Source organism: Elaeis guineensis, chromosome 16 (genome assembly GCF_000442705.2).
Source record: "Elaeis guineensis isolate ETL-2024a chromosome 16, EG11, whole genome shotgun sequence".
Lineage (NCBI taxonomy): Eukaryota > Viridiplantae > Streptophyta > Magnoliopsida > Arecales > Arecaceae > Elaeis > Elaeis guineensis.
Window position 1 is genome coordinate 45,205,730 of NC_026008.2, and position 22,602 is coordinate 45,228,331.

Consider the following 22,602-nt stretch of genomic DNA (forward strand, 5'->3'; position numbering starts at 1 on the left):
ATAATATTAATTATCCAAATATCTTTACTTTAGTATTTAGCCATTTCTAAAGATAGGGGTATTTTTGTAGTTCATAATATTTTCTAGTTATGATACCTTATATTTGCTTTTGATGCGACTAAGAAGAGGATAGAGAAAATCTAATTCAAAATTTTAAATCTGAATTTCTGAAAATAAATATTAAGAATTCTGAAATGAAAATTCTCACAGGTTTTCATACTTCAGCAGTTGATCCATATTTCCATAGCCAACTCTCACTCCTCTTATGTGTTTTTTGAAGTTTTAATTATATATATATATTTTTGAGAGAGAGAGAGACATGGTGACATGGATATTTGGATGTTTAGAAATTCAACTTTGTTAAGTAGAGGAGAGTGATCCATGATTCTTGAGGGATTAGAGAGAATAGGGGACTGCAGCTTTTGAGAGACTTTTTGTTCAAAATGTAAATATACTGATAAACGAGAAGAAAAACGATAACTCTGCTTAGCATGGGGAATAAATAAATAAATTCGAACCACGAAGTGGAATCCAAACAGAAAATTTTAATTATCATAATTATTAGTATTATACATGTACAGTTCTCCTGGTATGGAAAGAGTCTAAAATGCTAAAACTAAAATTGGCCCTCTCCTATCAGAATAATACTAAAATAATAGCATCAAAGGTAGAGAAGGGACTAATTTGGAAAGATTTGATGAGGATGATGATGATTAATAAAAGGCACCAGTGCGACTGGTGGGACAGATTGAAGTATGAGTGGCACCTAAACCGGGCACCGGTGAACGTATCTGCAACGTTTTTTTTTTTTTTCCAAAAAAAAAAAAAAACATTATCTTTGCTGTGCAATATGCAATTGAAATTTAGCGACTTAGCTTCATCTTTCCTCTCCCTCGTCCTTCCGGTTGCCAGTGGTCTCTTCGAACATATATTTAAGAAAAATAAAAATAAAATTCGCATAAACAAGATTAAAGGAAAGCAAAAAAAAAAAAAAAGAAAGAAAGAAAAGGAAAGAAAACAATAATGAGGGATAGGGTTAGAGTTGAGGGGGAGATAAGATAGGAATGCTAATCTAGGAAATAAGCCGAGAAGGAGAAGATGCTAGGCGGCAATCTCCAGTTCCAAGTGCTCTCCAGTGGGAGACCCCCTCCTCTAACCTTCTTCGGCTGGTCCCACTATCTTCTTGATCGAAGATCCCGGACGAATTCCATCTCCTGTAAGGCTACTCCTCCTTTGCTCTTCTTCCCCCTTTTTTTTTTCGGTAAATAATTCTTCTTCCCTCTTTAGTTTCAAATTATCAGTTGCGGAGTCTAAATCTTTTGCCATCTTAATTACTGGACCCAGTTAAATTCTTGTAACTTCTAATTGCTAATTGAGCTGAGCAAGTAAAATCTCCCAGATTCGTCATATGTATTGCTAAAAGTTTGTAATTCTACCCTCTTGGATAACAAATTTCTTACTGCTCAAATATAAATCTACTGTCTTTGCAATTCCTGACGCTATTTTAATTTCGTAACATGGATTTCTATGTACTAGTAGATGAAATAAAATAGAGAAGCTTGTAATTTCATCATAGATGGTGTCAAAAGCTCAAATCTTTGCTTTATTTGACAGCGTGCGTTTGTGTGTATTGAAAAAAAAAAAAAAGGAGAATCTCCGTAGCTTCTCTATTTTTACTGTCTTTGCAATTCCTGACGCTATTTTAATTTTGTAACATGGATTTCTATGTACTAGTAGATGAAATAAAATAGAGAAGCTTGCAATTTCATCATAGATGGTGTTAAAAGCTCAAATCTTTGCTTTATTTGACAGCGTGCGTTTGTGTGTATTGAAAAAAAAAAAAAGGAGAATCTCCGTAGCTTCTCTATTTTTTCTCCCCCTATATCTATATTTTGCAATGTGATAGCGGGTTATCGCTTCAGAGATAACGGTTGTAAATTAGTAAAAGCTTGCTTGTTTGCAGTAAGATATAGATGCATACCAAGGTCGAAATCAACCAGTCATATAATCAGAGCTCAAGCATCCAATGTCAATATCGGAGCTGGGAGCTATGGAGGAGAACGAGAAGCAGACAGTCACAGGAATCTAATGGATGGTTCCATGAGTGAGACTTCATCTAAACCGTGAGTTGTTCTTCGTTATTCTAAGTGCTCATCTTTTTCTTTTCATCAGCAGTAATTAAAAAAAAAAAAAAAGAACGTTAATCTTTTTCAGTAGTGTATACAAATGGCAGAGCAAGCTCACGTATAACTTATGAAATGGCAGAGAGAAACCTCTATCAGGAGTTCGTTACCAGCTATCTATTGCTGCTGTGCTACTTGTGTGCACAGTAGCATTTTCACTTGTTGTTTTCTTGAAGGGAGGCCATTCTGCACTTGTCGCGGCGGTTGCAAAATCAGGCTTCACAGCTGCATTCACATTGATATTTGTTTCTGAAATTGGGGACAAGGTGATCAACTCACATCAACTCGTTTCTTTCTTCTATCTGTTTTGATGAAACACTGCTTGACCTAATTTACCTCAAGAACTACTTGTTCATACTTACCCCTGCAAAAGCTTGCCATACTGTTATTGGTTCTTGAGTATGCATGTGTACTTCAACATGGATTATGTCTAGTTCATTCTCTAACTAGTTTCCTACAACTATTCTTATGTAAAGTATAAAAGTAATGTGCTTTTCTTGCCCATTCTCTTATAATTTTGAAGCATAAAATAGTGTGCTTTTATTGCCATGCACCTCCTGAGTTTTGGTTTTCACAAATAAAGAAATTTTCTTGAATCTTTCTTCATGAATATATAGATAAAAATTCATGGGCCATTTTTATTTAAAAAAAAATTGTAAATACTGAATCTTACATATAGGTTGAATCATATGCCTCTATAATGCTTGTAGTTGTAATCCAATGCTTAATGACATTTAGTTCTATTAAGCTTGTAGCTTTTTGCTTGTTGCATAGTTATCTATATCTGAATTATTTGGTTCAAAAACATTCAGAAATTACAGAAATCATCAATACCTTGACCCATGTAGTTTCAGATGCTCATATCACAATTCCAATGGGCATGGTCCATCTAAGTGCTTGCTCATCAATTTTAGGATTCCAGCTGGGACACCTGACTATAGGCACATGTTGAAAAATTTGTAAGCATTTTAAGTTGTATTTACATTGATCTGAATGTATTAAAATGCATTCCCTTGTGTTTGCATAATGAGGCGTTCCATGATGTGATATTATATCAGTATTTACCTTAAAATTTTCAAATGCTATCAAGACTTTAGTGCTATTGATAAAATTTTGGGATTTCTAAATATGTGTTGGATGGTAGTTTTATGGCCTGATATCTTGAGTATGTGTCTTTCTAAAATTGTCATAATTTAGATGATTATTTGTACAAAGAAGATCATCCTTATATCTTTCGTGCTTATTGTTGTTGCAGACTTTTTTCATTGCTGCATTGTTGGCTATGCAATACGACAAGGCACTGGTATATGATTCAACCTGTTAATGTTTGTTTTATCTTCTTAGTTGTGGTCTTGCTTTACTTGTCTATCCTTTTTTCCTATTTACAACCGTGTCTCTGTTGAGAATCTTAGCATCAGTTTAGTGTTTGAAAGTTAAGAAAAGCATCAATGATGAGATCCAACATGCAATTAAATTGTCTCTAAAACAAAATGATACTGTTTACATACATATATAGGCATACTTAGACACACAAGAACACATTTCATCATAAATAATCAACATGGAATCCCCTATTATGATTGTTTTCCACTGGCTATTTTGTCCATTTACCATGGTTGGTGGAACAAGGACTGCCAAAATCTAAACAATTCAATAATGGGAACATGTAATGTGAAAATATGATACTAAAGACTTTCTAGCCCCTCTGCTACTCCACAAAACTGGCTTACAGTTTGATTCATTGCTTTGGATTCATATCATGATCTATAAGCTAAATTCTTAATGCCTAAACAGGATACTAAGAATACTTATTTTGATTGCATCCCTTAATCAGCCACTTATTTTCAAGGAGATAATTATTACTCTTGAATCTCCTAAAGGATAGGATACATAAGGATCTTGTATTTTGTTGATGATAAATGAGACACCACACTCTGAGAAGTCTACATTTCAAGGATATGTAAACTATGAAAGAGGAGTGTGATACGTTCATCAGTTATTGCTAGTTCTAAGGCATGCCTTACCGTTTAATACCTCATCAACTAATTAAGAATATGTAGAAATAGCAAATCAGAAAATCAATGTTTTGCAGTATGGGAGTTCAACCATAGGTTAATATTCTTATACTGTTTGCTTTATCATGCTATCTCTTGCAAAAGTTTATTTAACTAATATTTTTCTATATTAAAGCTCTTTTTCTTTATATTTATGGTTTCTTGCCCATGAGCAGGTTCTATTTGGATCAATGGGTGCTCTTTCACTTATGACAGTCTTATCTGTGGTAATAGGACGGATTTGTCAATCTGTACCAGCACAGTTCCAGACAAGTAAGTTATGAACTATTGGTATATCCATTGAGGAATCAAGAGGATAAAAATCAATAAAGTTTGAAGTAAGAAAAAAAATAATTTATCAGATCTAGAGAAACCTGTTAATGGATATTATTTTTCTATATAAGTCATTCTAGAAGTTAACTAGATGCTTAAATATGACAAACAACTTTTCTGTCATCCAATTTTTGGTTTAACAGATAGATGCAAGTTCTTGAGCTCCTAATCCCTCCATCTTGTGTCATGGATTTTTATTTTTGTAACACATGAATTTCCTTATCATGTTTCTGTTTTGGTCAATTCAAATGTCTACTTACTTGTAATGTTGCTTACAATGAGAACCTTTTTAGCTTTGCCAATTGGAGAGTATGCGGCAGTAGCACTTCTTACATTCTTCGGTCTCAAGTCAATAAAAAATGCATGGGAACTTCCGTCAGATTTAAGTACTAATGATAAAGAGAGTTCTGACCTTGGAGAGCTTGTTGAAGCCAAGGAGCTTGTGAAGGAAAAGGTTAGTTGCCCTACAGAGCCTGAGAAGCGTTCCTCCCCTTTTCTTCTATACATACGCGCGCGCGCACACATAATATACATATATATGTATCCATATATATATATACACATAATATACATATATATATACACATACATATATATACATACATATATGCATATACAAACATACATATACATACATATATGCATATACATACATACAGATACATACATCCATGCATTTACATACATACATACATACAGATACATACATATGCATACATACATACATACATACAGATACATACATATACATACATACATGCAGATACATATATATATATATATATATATATATATATATATATATATATATTCAAGTGTATTTGTGGAAGTGTAGACGCCATGCTTGTGCATGTTAAATGATAACATAAATGCAAAACTCATGCTTCACTTTATCATGTATTCATTCTCAGTTAGCAAAATGGAGCCAAGGCCCTCTAAAATAATGAATTTTCCATATATGGCATACCCTACTCTAAAACTTATGTCAGTTACAAGTGTCTGTGACAGAGATTACTCTTCTGTGGTTTGACAAAAATATATATATATTTTTTGAGTGTTAACATGGGAAGAGTTGACTATGATAATCACCAGCTTACATTTAGTAGTTTGCTCTGTAACAACATGGATTATTTACCCATATGCTCTGTAAGTAAACTAGCCTACTTTTCTATGTAATCCTTGTTATTCCAGATTGACTTCACATAGCTAGTACCATGTTTCCTTCAATTGTTAATTGTAAGAAATTGCTTGTTGTAACATTTGCGCTTATATGATAGATGTCATGTTGAATGCCTTCAGGTAGCCAAGAAGCTCACTAATCCTCTTGAACTCCTTTGGAAGTCCTTCAGCCTTGTGTTTTTCGCGGTGAGCAACCTCTTTTAATTTTCATACATCATTTTCAAAAATCAAAATGAACAAGCATGCATTTATGTTAGCTCGAGCAGAACTTAGATATGAAGTAGAATAGGGATTAAGTTCTTGGCATGATGCCATGGTGATGCTAATGTCACAAATGAGCTTTTGGATTCATTCATTGATTATCATCTTCCAAACTTTAAATTATGAAACCATTTTTCAGGAATGGGGTGATAGGTCAATGCTAGCTACAATTGCTCTGGGTGCTGCACAGGTCCGGTCATGTGAATGCACCTTTTATACTTTATATATATATCATTTATTGTGGCAAGCATCATCTTTTTTCTGGTAGGACGGTATCAGTAACTTCAATTTCATGTTCTTTCTGTAGTCTCCTTGGGGTGTAGCTAGTGGAGCCATTGCCGGTCACCTTTTTGCAACATCAATTGCAATATTAGGTGGAGCTTTTCTAGCCAAATACATTTCAGAGAAACTGGTAGAACTACTAAAACCCTTTTTTTATGTTTATTACATGCTTTGTTTTATGCTTGCAAGTGAATGCTATGTTCTGGAAATGTGTTTATCTGTTCATATGGAATTTTCTATGATCAGGTTGGTTATTTTGGTGGATTACTTTTTCTAATTTTCGCGGTGGCTACACTTTTTGGAGTTTTCTAATTCAAAGAGTGCAAACAAAATCATTATTTAGCCTTCAAAGGAATAATCCGTGTTCCAAGAAAAAAAAAAAATGTTGCAGCACAGCAGGAGAATGGTTGGACGACCCTGAGGAATATGGTTTTCTCCAAGAATGCATGAGGTTGTACTTCAAAATATGTATGAAAAGTAGTTTCTTTATATCAGAATCTGGTTGCTACTGTGTTATTGTATTTGCCAAAGTATTGTATTAATTCTTTTTAATGGAATGGAGAGACATTAATCAAAAGCTTTGTATTGAAATGCATGAGCAATTTGGTGTCACATAAGTCGGTTTGTTATTGTTTGATATCTGACTGCTGAGTAGTGAGAGCCCATATAACATTTGGAAAATTGGGCACTACGTATTACTATAAATATTGAAACCATTAAAGGACTTGAATATCTGAAGAATGGACTGGCGCAAATCATCTTATATTTTTATTGCCCTGACTTTTTCGTAGAGTTGGTGCATATAGTCCCGTCCCTAAAATTCTGAATTCTGCCTATTTATTTTGACTGGTAGGAACGTGTCCCATGAAATGAGGATACTTCAGCTTGCATTCTGTCATCTTTCCGCTTGATTCAAGGATTCCACATAATCACCCCCGCCATTTGGTCCAGCTCCCGGTTTTTCGTTGGGCCTGTGAAGGATTTTACTGTATCGCACGAAAATACCAAATCTGGTCAATGAGAAAGGAAATGCTAACCCATATCTGAAAAATAGTGGAGTTTGAATGATTTCAAAAGAATGATCGTGAACAAAAAGTTAGCTGTTACATGACTGGTAACTTGTGTTTGTGATTCATGGGGTCTGGTGGATGGTAATAACTGTTTGGCAGGTGTAACGTCATAAGCAAACAATTGCTGGACTATAGTACAAGGGTTAATATCCTTGGCTGACACTATAGCGTGAGGCGGAATTCTTCTTTGTACACCAGAGCGGTATAGAACATCCGAAGTGGAGTACACCGTCTCATGTGATTGATCTATATAGTTATCATTTTTTAATACGTATTTAAGATTTACAGTTTGATTTTTTCATTAAAAAATTTTATACGGTAAAAATCTCTCTATCTTTTAAAAAAATTATGACATTTTATGTCCATATTATGACATCCTGCATCTATAATATGCACAAGATGTTATAATTTTTTCTAAAGAATAAAAGTATTTTCATCATTCAAAATTTTCAAATGAAAAATCCAACCCGCAGGCATTAAATATACGTTGAAAAATGAGTGGACAAAAATATTCTTCTCATATTATGATATTTGAGGTCATATTATGACATTCTCGGCTATATTATACCACAAGATGTCATAGTTTTTTTCAAAAGATAAGACTATTTTCGACATACAAAATTTTTAAATGAAAAAACCGACCTACGGACATTAAATGCACGTTAGAAAGTGGTGAATACATGGACTAATCGGATGACGCGGTACACTCTATGTCAGATTTTCTACTCTACCCACGGTGCACAAAGAATTTCTCGCAGCGTGAGTATTAATTTGGAGGTTTTTTTAGAGTGGATGCTGGAGTGATTTTGGTCTGCTTATTGATATATATATATATTTTTCTGCAATAGATAATGGGCAAGATGAATGCGAACATCTTCTGATTTATAAAATGTTTTGCTTGAATTTATTTTTATTCATAAATATATTTAGGGTACTTGGTTGGGAAGAATAGAGGTTTAGAACAAGAATTAGAATGTGTGACTCCCATTTTAATCATTTGATTAGAAAAAGTTTCATTCTGACTTTGATTTCAAGGTGGAATGGGAATGACTCAATTTATCTAAAACTCAATCTCCACTCTTCCATATAGATTCAAATTTTGATTTTGATTTTGATTTTGATCATGAATTAAATATTCAGAAGATTTGATTATTTCGATTTCCATTTCAATCCATTTCAATTTCAATTTTGGTTACGAACCAAATACCCCTTGCTTCTTTGTTAAGAATATGAATGGGAGTCAGGCAATGGACACTAAAGAAAAACTATGGGGCTTCTACCGAAAAAAAAAAAAAGAAAAGAAAAACTATGGAGAAGTATGTCAAAATAATATACCTTCAAACAAAAGTCAAATTTTTCTTTTTTATTTTTCTCATTTTTCCCGGTTAGGGTGTGCAAATCAACTCCATATCTTTTAGAAAGTTTATTTTCCCAGTTTGTTTAGTTCAATCGAGTTGTAGGGTTTCCATCAAAAATAGGAGACCACAACTCCACCAATTTTTTTTTTGGAGAGGGGTGGAGGAAGGGAGGGTGTTAGTTTGATAAGGGATAGTAAAATCAATCCAACCCAAATTCGGTCAAATCTGAAAAATAAGATTTGATCGGATTTGGATAAAACCCAAAAACTGTAACATGAATATAAATAGTACTGTTTTCTACCCAAATCTGAATCCAAACCTGACACGAATCTATGAATATGGATAATATCCAAATCCATATCCGAATATATATGTTTATAATTCTGTTTTGGTTGATAATATTTATAAAATTATTTTGATTATTTATATATTCTATATTGAATTATAATTTTATTTTTATGTTTGATTTTTAAAAATCTGGACTTATAAATTATGTTCCATGTTGAATTGGTAATTTTATTTTGATTGATAATATGGATAAAATTATTTTGGTTGTTTTTTTTTTTGGATATCGGATAGGCATGGGGTGGATATGGATTGGGTATGGAAAAATGGATTACTCGTGGATATGTCCGAATCTATTGGGTATGGGGATGTGTATCTCTTTTCTTATCCGATCGGGTATCCGATAAGATTTGAGTATAAGATATTAAGTTCGGATTTGAGAATGGATAGTATAATATCTGATCCAAATCTTACTCATTGCCATCCCTAAATTTGATATTGGCATATCAGTTTATATATACGTATATTTTTTTGTTGTTTGTTTTGATTTAGCTAGATATATTATATTTTGTCAGCTCATGGTAATTCAACTTCCAATGTATCAGATGTTTCTCAAGTCCCCGTGCTGCCGGCCATCACCGAAATCCAGAATCGCATACCGAGCAGCAAGAAAAGACGAAAATCACATACCCTTATAGCCAATAACAGAATCGATAGAGATATACTTTGATGCGAAAAGATAAGTTTTGCGGGGATGAAAAATAAATTGCCAAGTGGTGGAAGAAGGGAACGGCGTGCACCGCCTAAATGCCCGAAAAGGGACAACAGCCTGAGAGCCCCTAGCAAACCCTCTTTCAGACGCTCACAGCTTTACAATGTGTCTGATTTGCACGGACATCCAAGAAGATCACACTTATACATCCTGTGGCTTCCTTTACAAGGCCACCGCTAGAGTTCCTGTGGCAAATCGTAGGTTTTGTTATCTTCAAAGAGGGGCACAGGCTGTGACCTATACATTAAGTTAGGAATGGTAAATTACGACCCAATCTATCCAATCGGTCCGTAACTTACCTACTTTATATATATTGGTGTGACATAATTAAATTAATTTATCTAAATTTATTTATTAAATAATTTAGATTCAAATTTAAATTTTTGATTTATATAATCTATTATGATCCATTTAATAGATGAGTTGGATCATGATCTAATCTATTTAATTTATTTAAAATCTATTTAAATCATTTTAATTCTACTCGTTGAAGGTCGGTAGTTAACCAGCTCCACCTAACCAATTTAAACCATTTAACATCCATATAATTTATGTGACTGTTTGGTCTGATTTTTCTCATTTATTACATAGGTCACGCATAAAGCTGACCCTAACCAACGAGGGTTTGGTTGAGCAGCCCCACAAGGTCTCCATAACTAATATTGCATGTCATGTTTAATGCTCTATTCATGCTTGTATAAAAGATGTTTGATTCTTCATGACATTTATTTTATTTTAAAATATCTTGTTGATGCAGATAGGACAATAATTGTATTTTCTGGTGCAACACCAGAACAATTTACGAACCTGATTGGCAACAGGTGCGGTACATTCATCCAGACTACGGAGGTGGATAAGTAAAACATATTGGCTTCACTCATTTTGTACTATATGCTTAGCCCACCATTGATGCTACAGCGTCACGATAGATCAACACAGATAATTATATCTGTTGGATCATATTTCATCCATTTGATGATATATTCACTTCCGCAGACGTGGCAGATATTCGGTACCATGGTATGAGCGCCCAAAATACAAGATCAGGATCATATCATGTGGCCTAGGCGATACCATAGACATCAACGTCTAGCCGACCATTTGCATCAGGATGGCAATCTGTTTAGGACCGTTCATCGATGTCTCATCGATCCCATCTTTTTCTCTTTACAAGCCATCTATAAAATTGGACACTCTTCGAAATCTCGGACACACGAATCTTATGGGCAATAAGCTTTGCAGCAGTCTACCAACATCTACTGCTTCATCGGACGTAGGTGACAGACCATGCAACTAAACCTTCGACACCTATCATCTTTACTCTGACAGTCACTATCTCAAATTCGATAAATGCCAACCATCTAGCAAGTCTCCTCGGACAAAAAAAGAGGAAGTTAGGAGAAAAATGAAAGGTTCTGGACTCACTTTTACTCCATCTTTCTCTACTGCTCTCCCTTTTCGATCGAGATACTGAATTGATCATCGAAGGGTTCTTGCCGGAGAACCTACCACCTTCTTCTCCAATATTCATAGATTTTCTTTGTAGGTCTGTGATGTTCTAATCGTAGACCAACTACTCCAATTAGACAGAGGCCAATACCATCTGGTCCGGCTACTCTTGCCACACCATCTAGTTAGAGAGGCGCAACAATAATATCATTTGTTCCATAAATAATTGAATGAATTATGATGGTACCATGATCCTAAGCCTCAACTTATTTTATGAAAGAGAATAATTAAATCTTGAAGCGTAGCTCGTTAGGTAGTTGAGCTGAGTAGCTTCAAGCTTCGGCTTATTTTGTACAAGTCAAATGTGTTCAAGTTAGGCACATCCATGGGTCAAACTCTAAATGAATTTTTAGCTTCGCTTGCTTTCCAACAAAACAAGCATGTTATTAGGGTTCGCTTAAGGTGTTCGTGAAGAGCTTGATCCATTAGTCTGCAACCATTGAACACTATAGGAGCCTGAGCCTTCCCCCGACTTAAGTGTGCCCATCCTGTTTATTTGCTTGTATGAAGTATAATACTGAAAGTTAGATGATTGGCATCGCCTCTTGGTGTTTGATTTACTAGTTTCGTGGTGCGCAAAGCATGGTCCATAGGTGGATTGGCTGACGATAGCCCCTCTCTTTCGAGGGGGAGCATGGATTGTATGGCTGGGCACCATATCAAACATCTTGTCTCCTTTTATAAGCTATATTCATGTATTCATCTCGATGATTAAGATAGTGTGTTGCGGTCAAGGGCTTATAACTCGACATATCAGATATTATCCTTCAAAAAGTACTTCATATAGGAAGGATGATTTCTTTCTATATAAGCTAGTTTTTTTTGACACAATCAATATAGGACTAATGATATCCTCCCTTCTATATCACAACATAGCCTTCTAATCAAACAGGCATCTATGCATGAATGGAAGGTGTCCTCCTCATTATTTTTACTACAGACTGTGTACAAATAGAAGGAGTCTCACAGTTGTAAGGGTGGTCCCCTATTTGATACGTTATTATTACGATCAAAAGTTCGTGACTCCGCACGCAAGGTATTGTCGCTTTAATCCATGAAACTTACAATTTTATCCTTCAAAAATTATCTTACATGATAAGGGTGATCTTTTTTTATATAAATTAATTTTTTTTTTAACTTACAACCAACATGTTGCTAATGATGTTTTTTTTTTTTTCCTACGCTATAATACAGTGAATGGTCATGCCGGGATATAATTTCTTCTTTCCCAAAGGGTAGGAGGGAAACAAACACCAGGAATATTGAGCGGATAGAATGTGTTACACGCACACAAAAATAAAAAAAGAAAAAAAGAAACATAAAGAAGCGGATAGGACACGTTGCACGTATTCAAACCGGAAGCAAATGGCAGGGGAGATTACGCAGTTGCACACTACGTTCAACATTCCTACACGCGTCCGGTTGACAGAACCTTGCCTTCAGAACTTTGTCGTCCGATTCCCCATGCATACTTTCGTGTGCAATCAACGTTGCAGGAGACCGACGAACGCGCCCACAACCGTTCCCTCCTTTTCCGCCGCCCTTCCCTTCCCGTGCCTCATCCGCAAACGGATCACGGAACTTTCCCTCGCCTTGCACGGCGGCAGAAACGGCATGGCAGGTGTTATTTACAATGTAAAAAAGCGAGGTTCATGTCAGCAGCTGTTAAGATGAGCAATACGATCGTTGACCAGATGATATTGACTATCTAGATAATCATTATTATTTAACCACTACTCTAGCATAACAAATTTTGTATAATAAATATTAAAAATTTTATTTTACATTTTCATTATTTGTCTCAATAAAATTTTTATTGAAAAATGCTATGGAACTGATCATTTACACAAAAGTTTTCCTTATTGACATAATACTGACATCTCATTTTGGGTAAATTGACTACCATCTGTCAATGAATCCATTTTGGATTGAACCAATCTTCTGGTATCACGTTAATATAAAAAATTATGTGCCAGTAGTTGGCGCTATATAACATGTGCTTATCTATTTTATTTAGTAAACAATCATTTTACTAAATAAAAAATCCTCCATTTATTATTATAAAACTAATAACAATTTCTATAACATCTAATGTTTCATTTTTAATAAAATCATATGTCCAAACTAGTTTGACAAATAAGTGGAATAATAATTGACATTTTTACTATAATTATGAGAAATTTTCAAAAGTATTTTTTGTTTAGAGATATTGGCATTATCAAATTAGTATTTCAGTTATTATTGAAGCCACCAAATGTAAATCATATGCTCCAAAATTAATAGTTTCATTACAATTAACATATTTATGCACTTCACTCTTGAATTATGTTTATTTTAAACTAAATTATAGATTTACTATTGGAAAATGAATGGTTGTTGTGAGAAAAATAACAAGCAAACTAGTTTTGGCCCTGTATACCAAATAACAGAACTTTTCAATGTACAATATTCAAATTGGAACAACAAAAATATCAGTTGTTAATCATCATTTTATTATAATAATAGTGATTTAGTTACATGGTTAAATAATAATCATTTTTAATAAAACAGATTATAACGGCCCTTGGAATAATACCATGACGGCCGTTATTTCAAGCCGTTCTGTGGCAAATCTAACAGAAAACGGGCCCAGGTGATCTGATCCTTTGAATCAAGTCGGCTCGAAGAGAGAGAAGCAGCACTAATATAACAATAAAAGTAATAATAATTTAACAGCAAAAGTAGTGCAACAAGACTCCATGCTCCTTCCCAACGAAAATAAAGCTGACACGAATCCAATTCTCCTCTCTGATTTCATCTAACTCATCCATCTATCGGCCCCGTCACCCCTCTACCTTTTTCTACTGCTAATCTCGTGGTCGTCGTGTTTGGATATATATATATATATACACGAGCGCGACGCGCGCCACGGATACGTCCGTCCATCGAGTGTTTTATCCAATTAATTTTTAAAAAAAAGTTATTTATAAAAATATTTTAAATTTTAATTTATTTATTAAAATAATATAAATATAATATAATATAATTTTGAATGATGCTATATCACTCATCTTCTTCTTCCTATTTTTTACATAGATGATGAAAAAAAAAATCAAATCAAATCATATTTTTTAAAACGTCATTTGAAATGTCATTTTTAAAAACGTCATTTGATTTGACGATTTTATTTTTTTAAAAAAAATAAATAAATAAAAATAAAAATTTTAAATTTATAAAAAATAAAAATTATAATTTTGATTAAAATAAAAATCATCATTTCAAATTAATATCCCCATTTCAAATTATCTTTTTAAAAAAATATCTAAAAAAAATTGATGTAAAAAAAAAATATATCATAAAAAAAGAATTAAAAAAAAATAAAAATTATAATTCTAAATTTTAAGAAAATAAAAATTTTAATTTTAATTCAAATAAAAATCATCATTTCAAATTACAATCCTCTTTTCAAATTAATTTTTTTAAAAAAATATCATAAAAGAAGAAAAAAATAAGAAAAAAATAAAAATTATAATTTAAAAATTTTAAAAATAAAAATTTTAATTTTAATTCAAATAAAAAATATTATTTTAAATTATTTTCTCTATTTAAAATTAAATTTTTTAAAAAAATATCCAAAAAATCTTTAAAAAATAAAAAAAAGAAAAAATACCATAAAAAAGAAAAAATCAGAAGGAAATGAGAAAAAAATAAAAATTATAATTTTAAATTTATAAAAATAAAAATTTTAATTTCAATTCAAATAAAAAACATCATTTCAAATTACTTTTTCCATTTCAAATTAATTTTTTTAAAAAATATCTAAAAAAATCTTTAAAAATAAAAAAAATAAAAAATACCATAAAAAAGGAAAAAAATAAAAAAATGGGAAGAAAATAAAAATTATAATCTTGAATTTAAAGAGAATTAAAAATTAAGCATATTCTATTTATTTTCTTCCCATTTTTTTCAATTTTTTTATGGTATTTTTTATTTTTTTATTTTTAAAGATTTTTTTAGATATTTTTTAAAAAAATTAATTTGAAATGGGGAAAGTAATTTGAAATGATGTTTTTTGTTTGAATTAAAATTAAAATTTTTATTTTTTTAAATTTAAAATTATAATTTTTATTTTTTCTCATTTCTTTCTAATTTTTCCTTTTTTATGGTATTTTTTATTTTTTTTAATTTTTAAAGATTTTTTTGGCATATTTTTTTAAAAAAATTAATTTTAAATGGAGAAAATAATTTGAAATGATATTTTTTATTTGAATTAAAATTAAAATTTTTATTTTTTAAAAATTAAAATTAAAATTTTTATTTTTTTCATTTTTTCCTTCTTTTATGATATTTTTGTAAAAAAATTAATTTGAAAAGGAATTGTAATTTGAAATGATGATTTTTATTTGAATTAAAATTAAAATTTTTATTTTTTTAAATTTAGAATTATAATTTTTATTTTTTTAATTCTTTTTTTATAATATTTTTTATTTTTTTTTACACCAATTTTTTTTAGATATCTTTAAAAAGATAACTTGAAACGGGGATACTAATTTAAAATAATATTTTTATTTTAATCAAAAGCAATCTATTTTTATTTTTTTAGAAATTTAAAATTTTAATTTTAATTTTTTAATTTTTTTATTTTTTTGAAAAAAATAAAATCGGTAAATCAAATAGCATTTTTTAAAACATCCTTTTCACAAACGAAATTTCAAATGACGTTTTAAAAAATATCATTTAATTTAATGATTTTATTTTTTTTTTCATCATCTATTTAAAAAATGAAAGAAAAAGATAGATGATGTGGCATCATAAAATGTCATTCAAAATGATGTTTTATCATGTTTGCATTATTTTGATAAATAAATTAAAAATTAAATTATTTTTATAAATAATTTTTTTTTAATTAATTAGATAGAGCACTCTCCGTCCGCATCCCCTCTCACACTCTATTCTTCGTCTCCAGAGGACATGTCGGATCACTACTACTGCGTTGGCGACTTCGACCTCCATGACGACGACCATCACCTCCGCCATAGAATCCCTGCCTTGTCCGTCCCCTTCTTCTCCTAACCCCGCTCCAAATCGACGATTCTTTTTTTCCCGTGTATTTCTTTTGATTGGCTTCTCAAGTTTTTGGATTCTTTTGAAGGTTTGGGGACGATGTGCCCGAGCTGATGCCGCAGAAAGGTTCAGTGGCCCACCCGGTCCGCGGTCGGGTCTGGAAGAGGTCGCCGCCGGAGCAACCTGCCGCCGACGCCGGGGATATCGGATCGGCGGCAGTGGAAGCCGCGGCAAGGCATCCGTTGGTGGAGGAGGATGAGATGACAGCTTGGCTCGACTACCAGATCGGGGATGGCGGTGGCGATCTGTACAGAGAGCTGCTGGCGACCGGCGCCGGGGACAGCGGCGATATCCGGGCCGATCGAGGACACGCTCTGGCGGTACAGAAGCAGGGGGTGGGGGTGTCGAGGGAGTCCAGAGTGGTGGAATCGAGCGAGATGCTGGCGGACGGGCAGGCGGTGAGAAGAGGTCCGGCGAAGGCGCACGTGAGGGATGGCAGGAAGCGGAAGGCGAGGGAGGGCGACGACTCCGAGTGCCGCGAGGTCAGTTCACCCTCACCGGCCCCCACTTTTCCTATCTCTCTCAATCTCGTGCTCTCGGCGACCATAAATACAGAACGGCTTCACGTTGTATCTTTCGTGATTCCCGTCTTTCGCGACATCAACTGTTGGATCATGCAGTAGCTGCTTCGAGATCTGTGCAGGCAGATGGAAGAAAGGATTGGGGTGCTTTGAAATCTGTGCACGACGCGATCCAACGGTTGATTTGAGACAAATTACATGTCATTTTCTTTTTCTTTCTTTCTTCTTTTTTTTTTTCTTTTCAGGACAACGAGGTGGACCGTCCTGGAAACCTTTTACCATATACTGAGGTTCGAACATATTTATCAGTGAATTAAGCAAACAATTATCACAAAAATAATTTTTCAAACTTACTGGAACCAATATATCGGAGTTGAGGGAGCAGTGTGAATTAGAAGGGGCAAGGGAACGTTCTCTGCCTTTCAGTTGGAGAAGAGTGCATGGATATAACGGATCTCTATAAAAGCAAAATTATGGGACTTTGTGAAAATTAACCAATATAAGATGTCAATTTTTTCGTAGCCAGAGCATATAATTTTTGCTTATAGGTGCAAAAGGTTAATGCAACTGAAGAAGGATTCCTTCTCCCTTGGACAAAAGACAAGAAACTTTGTCGTTTGAATAAGAAGCATTTTAGATTATTCTAGTGCATTTGCTTCTAAAGCCAGTATTACTAAGTGGAACGTCATGTCTTCGGCTGTTAAAACAACAGTTGTCCTTGGAACTTCTCTTTGTCCAATTTGGCATTTATATTTTGTACTTTTTTTGTTTGAATGAAAGGATGCTGCGTTTGAATCTGGTGACAAAAGGAAAGACACTCACAGAAGTGCAGCATCCATGAAAAGGTCACGTGCTGCAGAGGTCCACAATCTCGCTGAGCAGGTACATTTACACTGCTATACCATGTGACGGTGCACGCCACCGATCACAATCGTTCATTCCTATACAATACATTAAGATGTATACTTATTGAATGGGGCTCATATAGACGATCTGCTGTGGTTGGATAGCAATGCACGGCTATATGGTGCATACAGTGTAGAAAATAATTTTTCTTTCTCCAAACCATTAATATAAATTATTTTTAGTTATTTTTCATTTCCATTTCCTGTTCATTAAATCTGTTCTTATTATCTGACATTGTTGCTATGTTTGACCCTCACTACAGAGGCGTCGGGATAGAATCAATGAGAAGATGAAGGCCTTGCAAGAACTCATTCCCAGATGCAACAAGGTCCTCATCCTACAGCTCTAATCTACTCAAGAGGCAACATTCAGCTAATCTTCCACTCTAAATTCCCATTTTTTTTCTTCCATTTTTCAGTCTGACAAAGCTTCAATGCTCGACGAAGCCATTGAATACTTGAAATCACTTCAGTTGCAAGTCCAGGTATAACTAAATTGAATCATTACTTTATTCCTGTTTACCATGGCTATGTTCTTTTGAAAAAAATAGAATGCAAGGATCACGCTTTGCAGTTGTTTGCTGGTTCTATCTATTACGACGTTAAACTGCTGCAGATGATGTCCGTGGGATGCAACACGGGGCCGGTAAAGATATTTCCAGGTGTTCAGACGTACCTGCCACATATAGGGATGGGAATGGGGATTGGCATGGGCTTGGGTACGGGACCAGCGATGACAATGGGTCGAGAGATTGGTGCTGGGGGCCTGGGACTTCCGGGCCTCCGTTATGGATCTTTCTTTCCATGTTTTCCTCTTGCTGGACCTGCTCCAGCTCAATTTGCCCCAAGGCCCATGGTGCCATCCTTTCGTTCACCAAATATGGGCATGGCCATGGCTGATCAAACCAGAGTGCAAGCACCTTGGCAGCAAAATCCGTCATCGAACTTGGTCAGCATGCACAGCACAAATATCGCTCAAATCCCACATGTTGGTGATCCCTATTGCCATTTTATTGGCCTCGATCACCTTAATGGATCATCTCAGGTATCTATGTTTCTTTATAATTATTCCTATCTTGCTACCATCGGATGTTTTATGATTGTTGTTATCTTTTATCCCAATGCAATGGAATTACCATGTATCCTATTCTGCAGTATATTGCTCATGTTTGCAGTTAAAATTAAGGTTTCGACTTGGTTTGTTTTAGGCCTATAAAAGATTGGAATTATGAAATTTTATAGATCTAAAGCAAACCTGGCATGCAGGGTGATGGCCCAGAAGTTGGTACTATTACCATTGTTTTCTGCGGTGACTTTTAGCAGCCATCTATGATGATTAATTACTATCTGAGAACTGTTGCCATTTCCTCATAAGTCACTGTGGATTTGTACTCTCTTATTAGCATTTTCTTTGATGCTACTTGTATATCAATAGATTCTTGCAATTCTTTGACAGTGTTGCGTAATGGATGAACCAGCAACCAACAAAGGAACTAATGCTGCTGAAAGCAACAAACTCGGTAGGATGATACACCTTTCATGTTGCTAGGTCTTTAAAATATATATCTTGCTTTCTGAATGATGATACTATCTTTTGATTTGCTTGCAAGCCAATTATACCCAGTTTGGATAATTAGACTTCACATTTTGCTCCGCGTCAGACATCATCATAAACCTAATTTTGCTAGTGTCTATGATCAATAGGCTTCTTTAGTGGATCAAAGCTAAAGTTTAGTTTAATCTTTCACATGTCTGCTCACCGGCCAGTTTCTTTGGATCAACTATGATTGAACTAGCCAAACAATGAAAACTGGTAAAAGATGTGCATCCAGAAAGATGCATGGATAAACAACATTAGTTGTATTTTTCTGCTATTGTGTATGAATTTAGTAATTGTTATTTGATCAACATGTTCGACACTTGACATCCTCTTAGGCTTAATTGTCTTTCTTCATACATACACATGATGTACACAAACACAAAGAATGGCTTTTGAGATGTTTTTGTACTGGGATCAAGAAAGGTTCTTGAAAATAATTAGCAAACAGCTGACTAGCTATAGCTTTGCACCATGACTAGCCATACCCTGATTTTCTCGAAAAGGAAAAGAAAATGTAGGAGGCGAACTAGCCATATCTTGTTTATATTGTTTAATAAACCTCTCATTATCCAATTAATAGAATCTACAAATAAGTGTTTACTTGAGGTAGACTTTGATAGCTGTGGCTGTCATATAGAGCTTTATCTGGCAGTGAGATCTTTTAAGCTTCGAAAACAAGATCAAATAAAAGGGCAATGTTACTTGCAAATTTTTTTCTGGAGCAATATCATAATGAGGCAAATGAACTAATTTGAGCCCACTTTAGTCTCTACATGTTAGTTGAGCTAAAAATTTCCGGTATTCTTTGTTATGGTAGCCTCATGTTTCATATGTGTTGTGCTTGCAGGATGATATTTTGAGGCATTTGTTGGCTTTTACTTGCTGTATCAACTAGCCCGAAAATAGAACGTGCCGAAAGACATAACCTACGTACTAGAGTTGCCTAGACATGCCTACTAAATTTTGTCAAGGATAGCACTATCCTTCTTGATACATAGAGTACATGAGGGTAGCACTACCATCCTAAATATATCAAGTTCATTTCTCATTTTATATCTTTCCTGCTACATACATATATAAACATACTACAAATATGTTGCTTCCTTATATGTAGATGAAATGAATGGTGATGGTTATAACAAAACTAGCAGTGGCTTGGATCATCCAAGAGAGGAAAACATCGATCCCTTGTCGCAATATGAAAGTAGAATCAAGATGCGTGCAATACTTTCATTGGGCACCATAGCAATAGAAATTGCTTCTCAGACAGGAGAGTCATGTGGCATCAGTATGCGGCACTAATCTAAATAGAGGTGTGCCAAATGTAGGTCCGATGTGAGCTGTGGAGTCACAATTAGCAATACATGAAATCCATATAGTTTTGCTTTGCAAGTCTTGTAACATTTTGATGTGAACCATGACTGAATCAGTGGTGTGCATTTCTTTTTTGGGTACTACGAGGTTTGCATGTTAATAAGTGTAGGAAAACTATGATTTGGCAAGATGTTTCATTTTTCTCATTTTAGGATGCAGAAGTTGCATTACAACAAAATGCACCATTGTTGTTTTGGGGTATAGCTGTTTTACATGACGACCGCTAAGCTTGTATTTGTTCATGTATATGTGATAGTGGAGAGTGGAGATACAAGGGAATCTGAGGGTCTGGATCCAGCATGCCAAATTTGATCAAGCCCTAAATTTACCCCATAGATTCTAGATCAGAATTCCACATCTAGCACTTGAAAATTAGATCCCATCTAAATGATATTTATCAAGTAAATGATCAAATTTGAATATAAAACTTAGATCCAAATCCAATGTGAACAGACTCAGTTTCACTGGACCTGGACCCAACCCATATGACTTGCACCCCGGGTTGGAATTCCAAGCTTGTATAAACTATACTGCACCCAACAAAATGTGGGGTTTTGCAACCAAGCAGCGGCATCTTGCAGCGTCGCATAGAATGCCAACGTGCTCCATTAATTGCACCTCGAGAGGAACTCAAAAACATTCGTCCACAATGATTACTCTGTGTTCCTGGTTGCCTGGCTTTCGGCTCTTTCCATCTTCTCTCTCACGGGCCACCCGTGGCTGCTCCTGCATCCAGAAGAAGATTTGTGCGCATGATCCTGAAATTCTGATAAGGATGAGATAGTCGATTGAAGGCGGAACTTCAGCGGATGTAATCAGAATATTTAAATTTTAAATTTATTTTTTTTATTAATCGGTCTATATCAGCAATAAGGTGGATAGTTATCTGTATGTCTGCCACTTACTTACTGTCAATGATAGGGATCGAAAATCTCAGAAGATCATCCATCTTTTTAGTGGTCCACTTATTGATCGGATCCTTGCTATTCTGATTTCCATTTATCCCATCCAGAACTTGAGAGTGTAGGGTCGGTCCTGCTATCCTAGGATTTTCTTGAGGAATTTATCTAAGATATGTAGGCTGGCAATAGACAGGAGGATTGAAACTATATGAATTTGGAAAGTGACCGTCCATTTTAGAGTGAATCTCTTTCTCTAAAAGCTTACTTGGGATCGACTTCCAATGTGCACTCTCCTCAGAGGTAGAGGTATGGAGATTCTGGCTTCATATCTGGTATGCAGGGTGGAGGATGAGTCGACGAAATATGCCATCCTACGTTGTTTGAGAGGAAGACTGATTTGGAGACGGACGGAGAGCCAACCCTGGGAGGTAAGTCATGGCCCATGGCTAAAGTCCTTTCTGAGCACGGTCTATTGAAATACGTTAGAGGGGGCAGCCACCACTTGGAAGGATCGGATGGCCTATATTGCCCATCATATTTGGCTTTCCATGAACAACTTGGTCTTCGAAGGTGAGATCGTACCTTCTCATCAAGTGCTGGAGAGAGCCACTTGTTTAACTATGGAGTATTGCCAGTTCAATACCGCTAGCCCATCCTTTAATATCCTCTATCTTGAGACTTCCATGCTACTCCTACAGCAATCTAGAGGGTTATTTTTATTTTCTGAGAGCCCCTCCCTCAGAATTTGTTAGGATGAATTTTGATAGCAAGGGAGGTGGTGGATTTGTCATCTGGAACCCCGATGCTAGGCGGTTGGAAGCTCTCACCTTTTTAAGCCTTCAATTCCAGAAGCTAAGCTTCATGCCGTCTAGGTAGGCATCACTTATGCCGGACAAGAGCTACAGGCAAAA

At 34.7% G+C, this 22,602-nt stretch overlaps 2 protein-coding genes across 4 annotated transcripts; both read left to right on the forward strand.

Annotated features, from left to right (window-relative positions):
* Positions 1-953: 953 nt before the first annotated feature.
* Positions 954-6,869, forward strand: LOC105059151 (GDT1-like protein 2, chloroplastic). The gene is made up of 10 exons (XM_010942372.4): positions 954-1,216; positions 1,964-2,123; positions 2,266-2,449; positions 3,439-3,486; positions 4,414-4,510; positions 4,864-5,024; positions 5,870-5,935; positions 6,150-6,200; positions 6,318-6,422; positions 6,539-6,869. Exons 1-10 carry the CDS (start codon positions 1,099-1,101, stop codon positions 6,602-6,604), a joined length of 1,056 nt encoding a protein of 351 aa, XP_010940674.1. The 5' UTR covers positions 954-1,098; the 3' UTR covers positions 6,605-6,869.
* A 9,250-nt stretch (positions 6,870-16,119) lies between these two features.
* LOC105059243 (uncharacterized) lies at positions 16,120-20,919 on the forward strand. 3 transcript variants are annotated; one of them, XR_012137523.1, is made up of 9 exons: positions 16,127-16,316; positions 16,418-16,871; positions 17,691-17,792; positions 18,079-18,144; positions 18,235-18,300; positions 18,432-18,860; positions 19,272-19,335; positions 20,263-20,424; positions 20,530-20,655. XR_012137523.1 is itself a non-coding variant. In XM_029268632.2 (8 exons), the coding sequence occupies exons 1-8, from the start codon at positions 16,237-16,239 to the stop codon at positions 20,715-20,717; spliced, it is 1,449 nt and encodes a 482-aa protein (XP_029124465.1). In that variant the 5' UTR covers positions 16,120-16,236; the 3' UTR covers positions 20,718-20,919. The 3 variants fall into 3 exon arrangements, 2 of the variants coding, with proteins under 2 accessions (XP_029124465.1, XP_073106185.1); XM_029268632.2 differs by lacking the exon at positions 20,263-20,424 and having other exon boundaries at positions 16,120-16,316; positions 20,530-20,919; XM_073250084.1 differs by lacking the exon at positions 20,530-20,655 and having other exon boundaries at positions 20,263-20,513.
* The last annotated feature ends 1,683 nt before the right edge of the window (positions 20,920-22,602 follow it).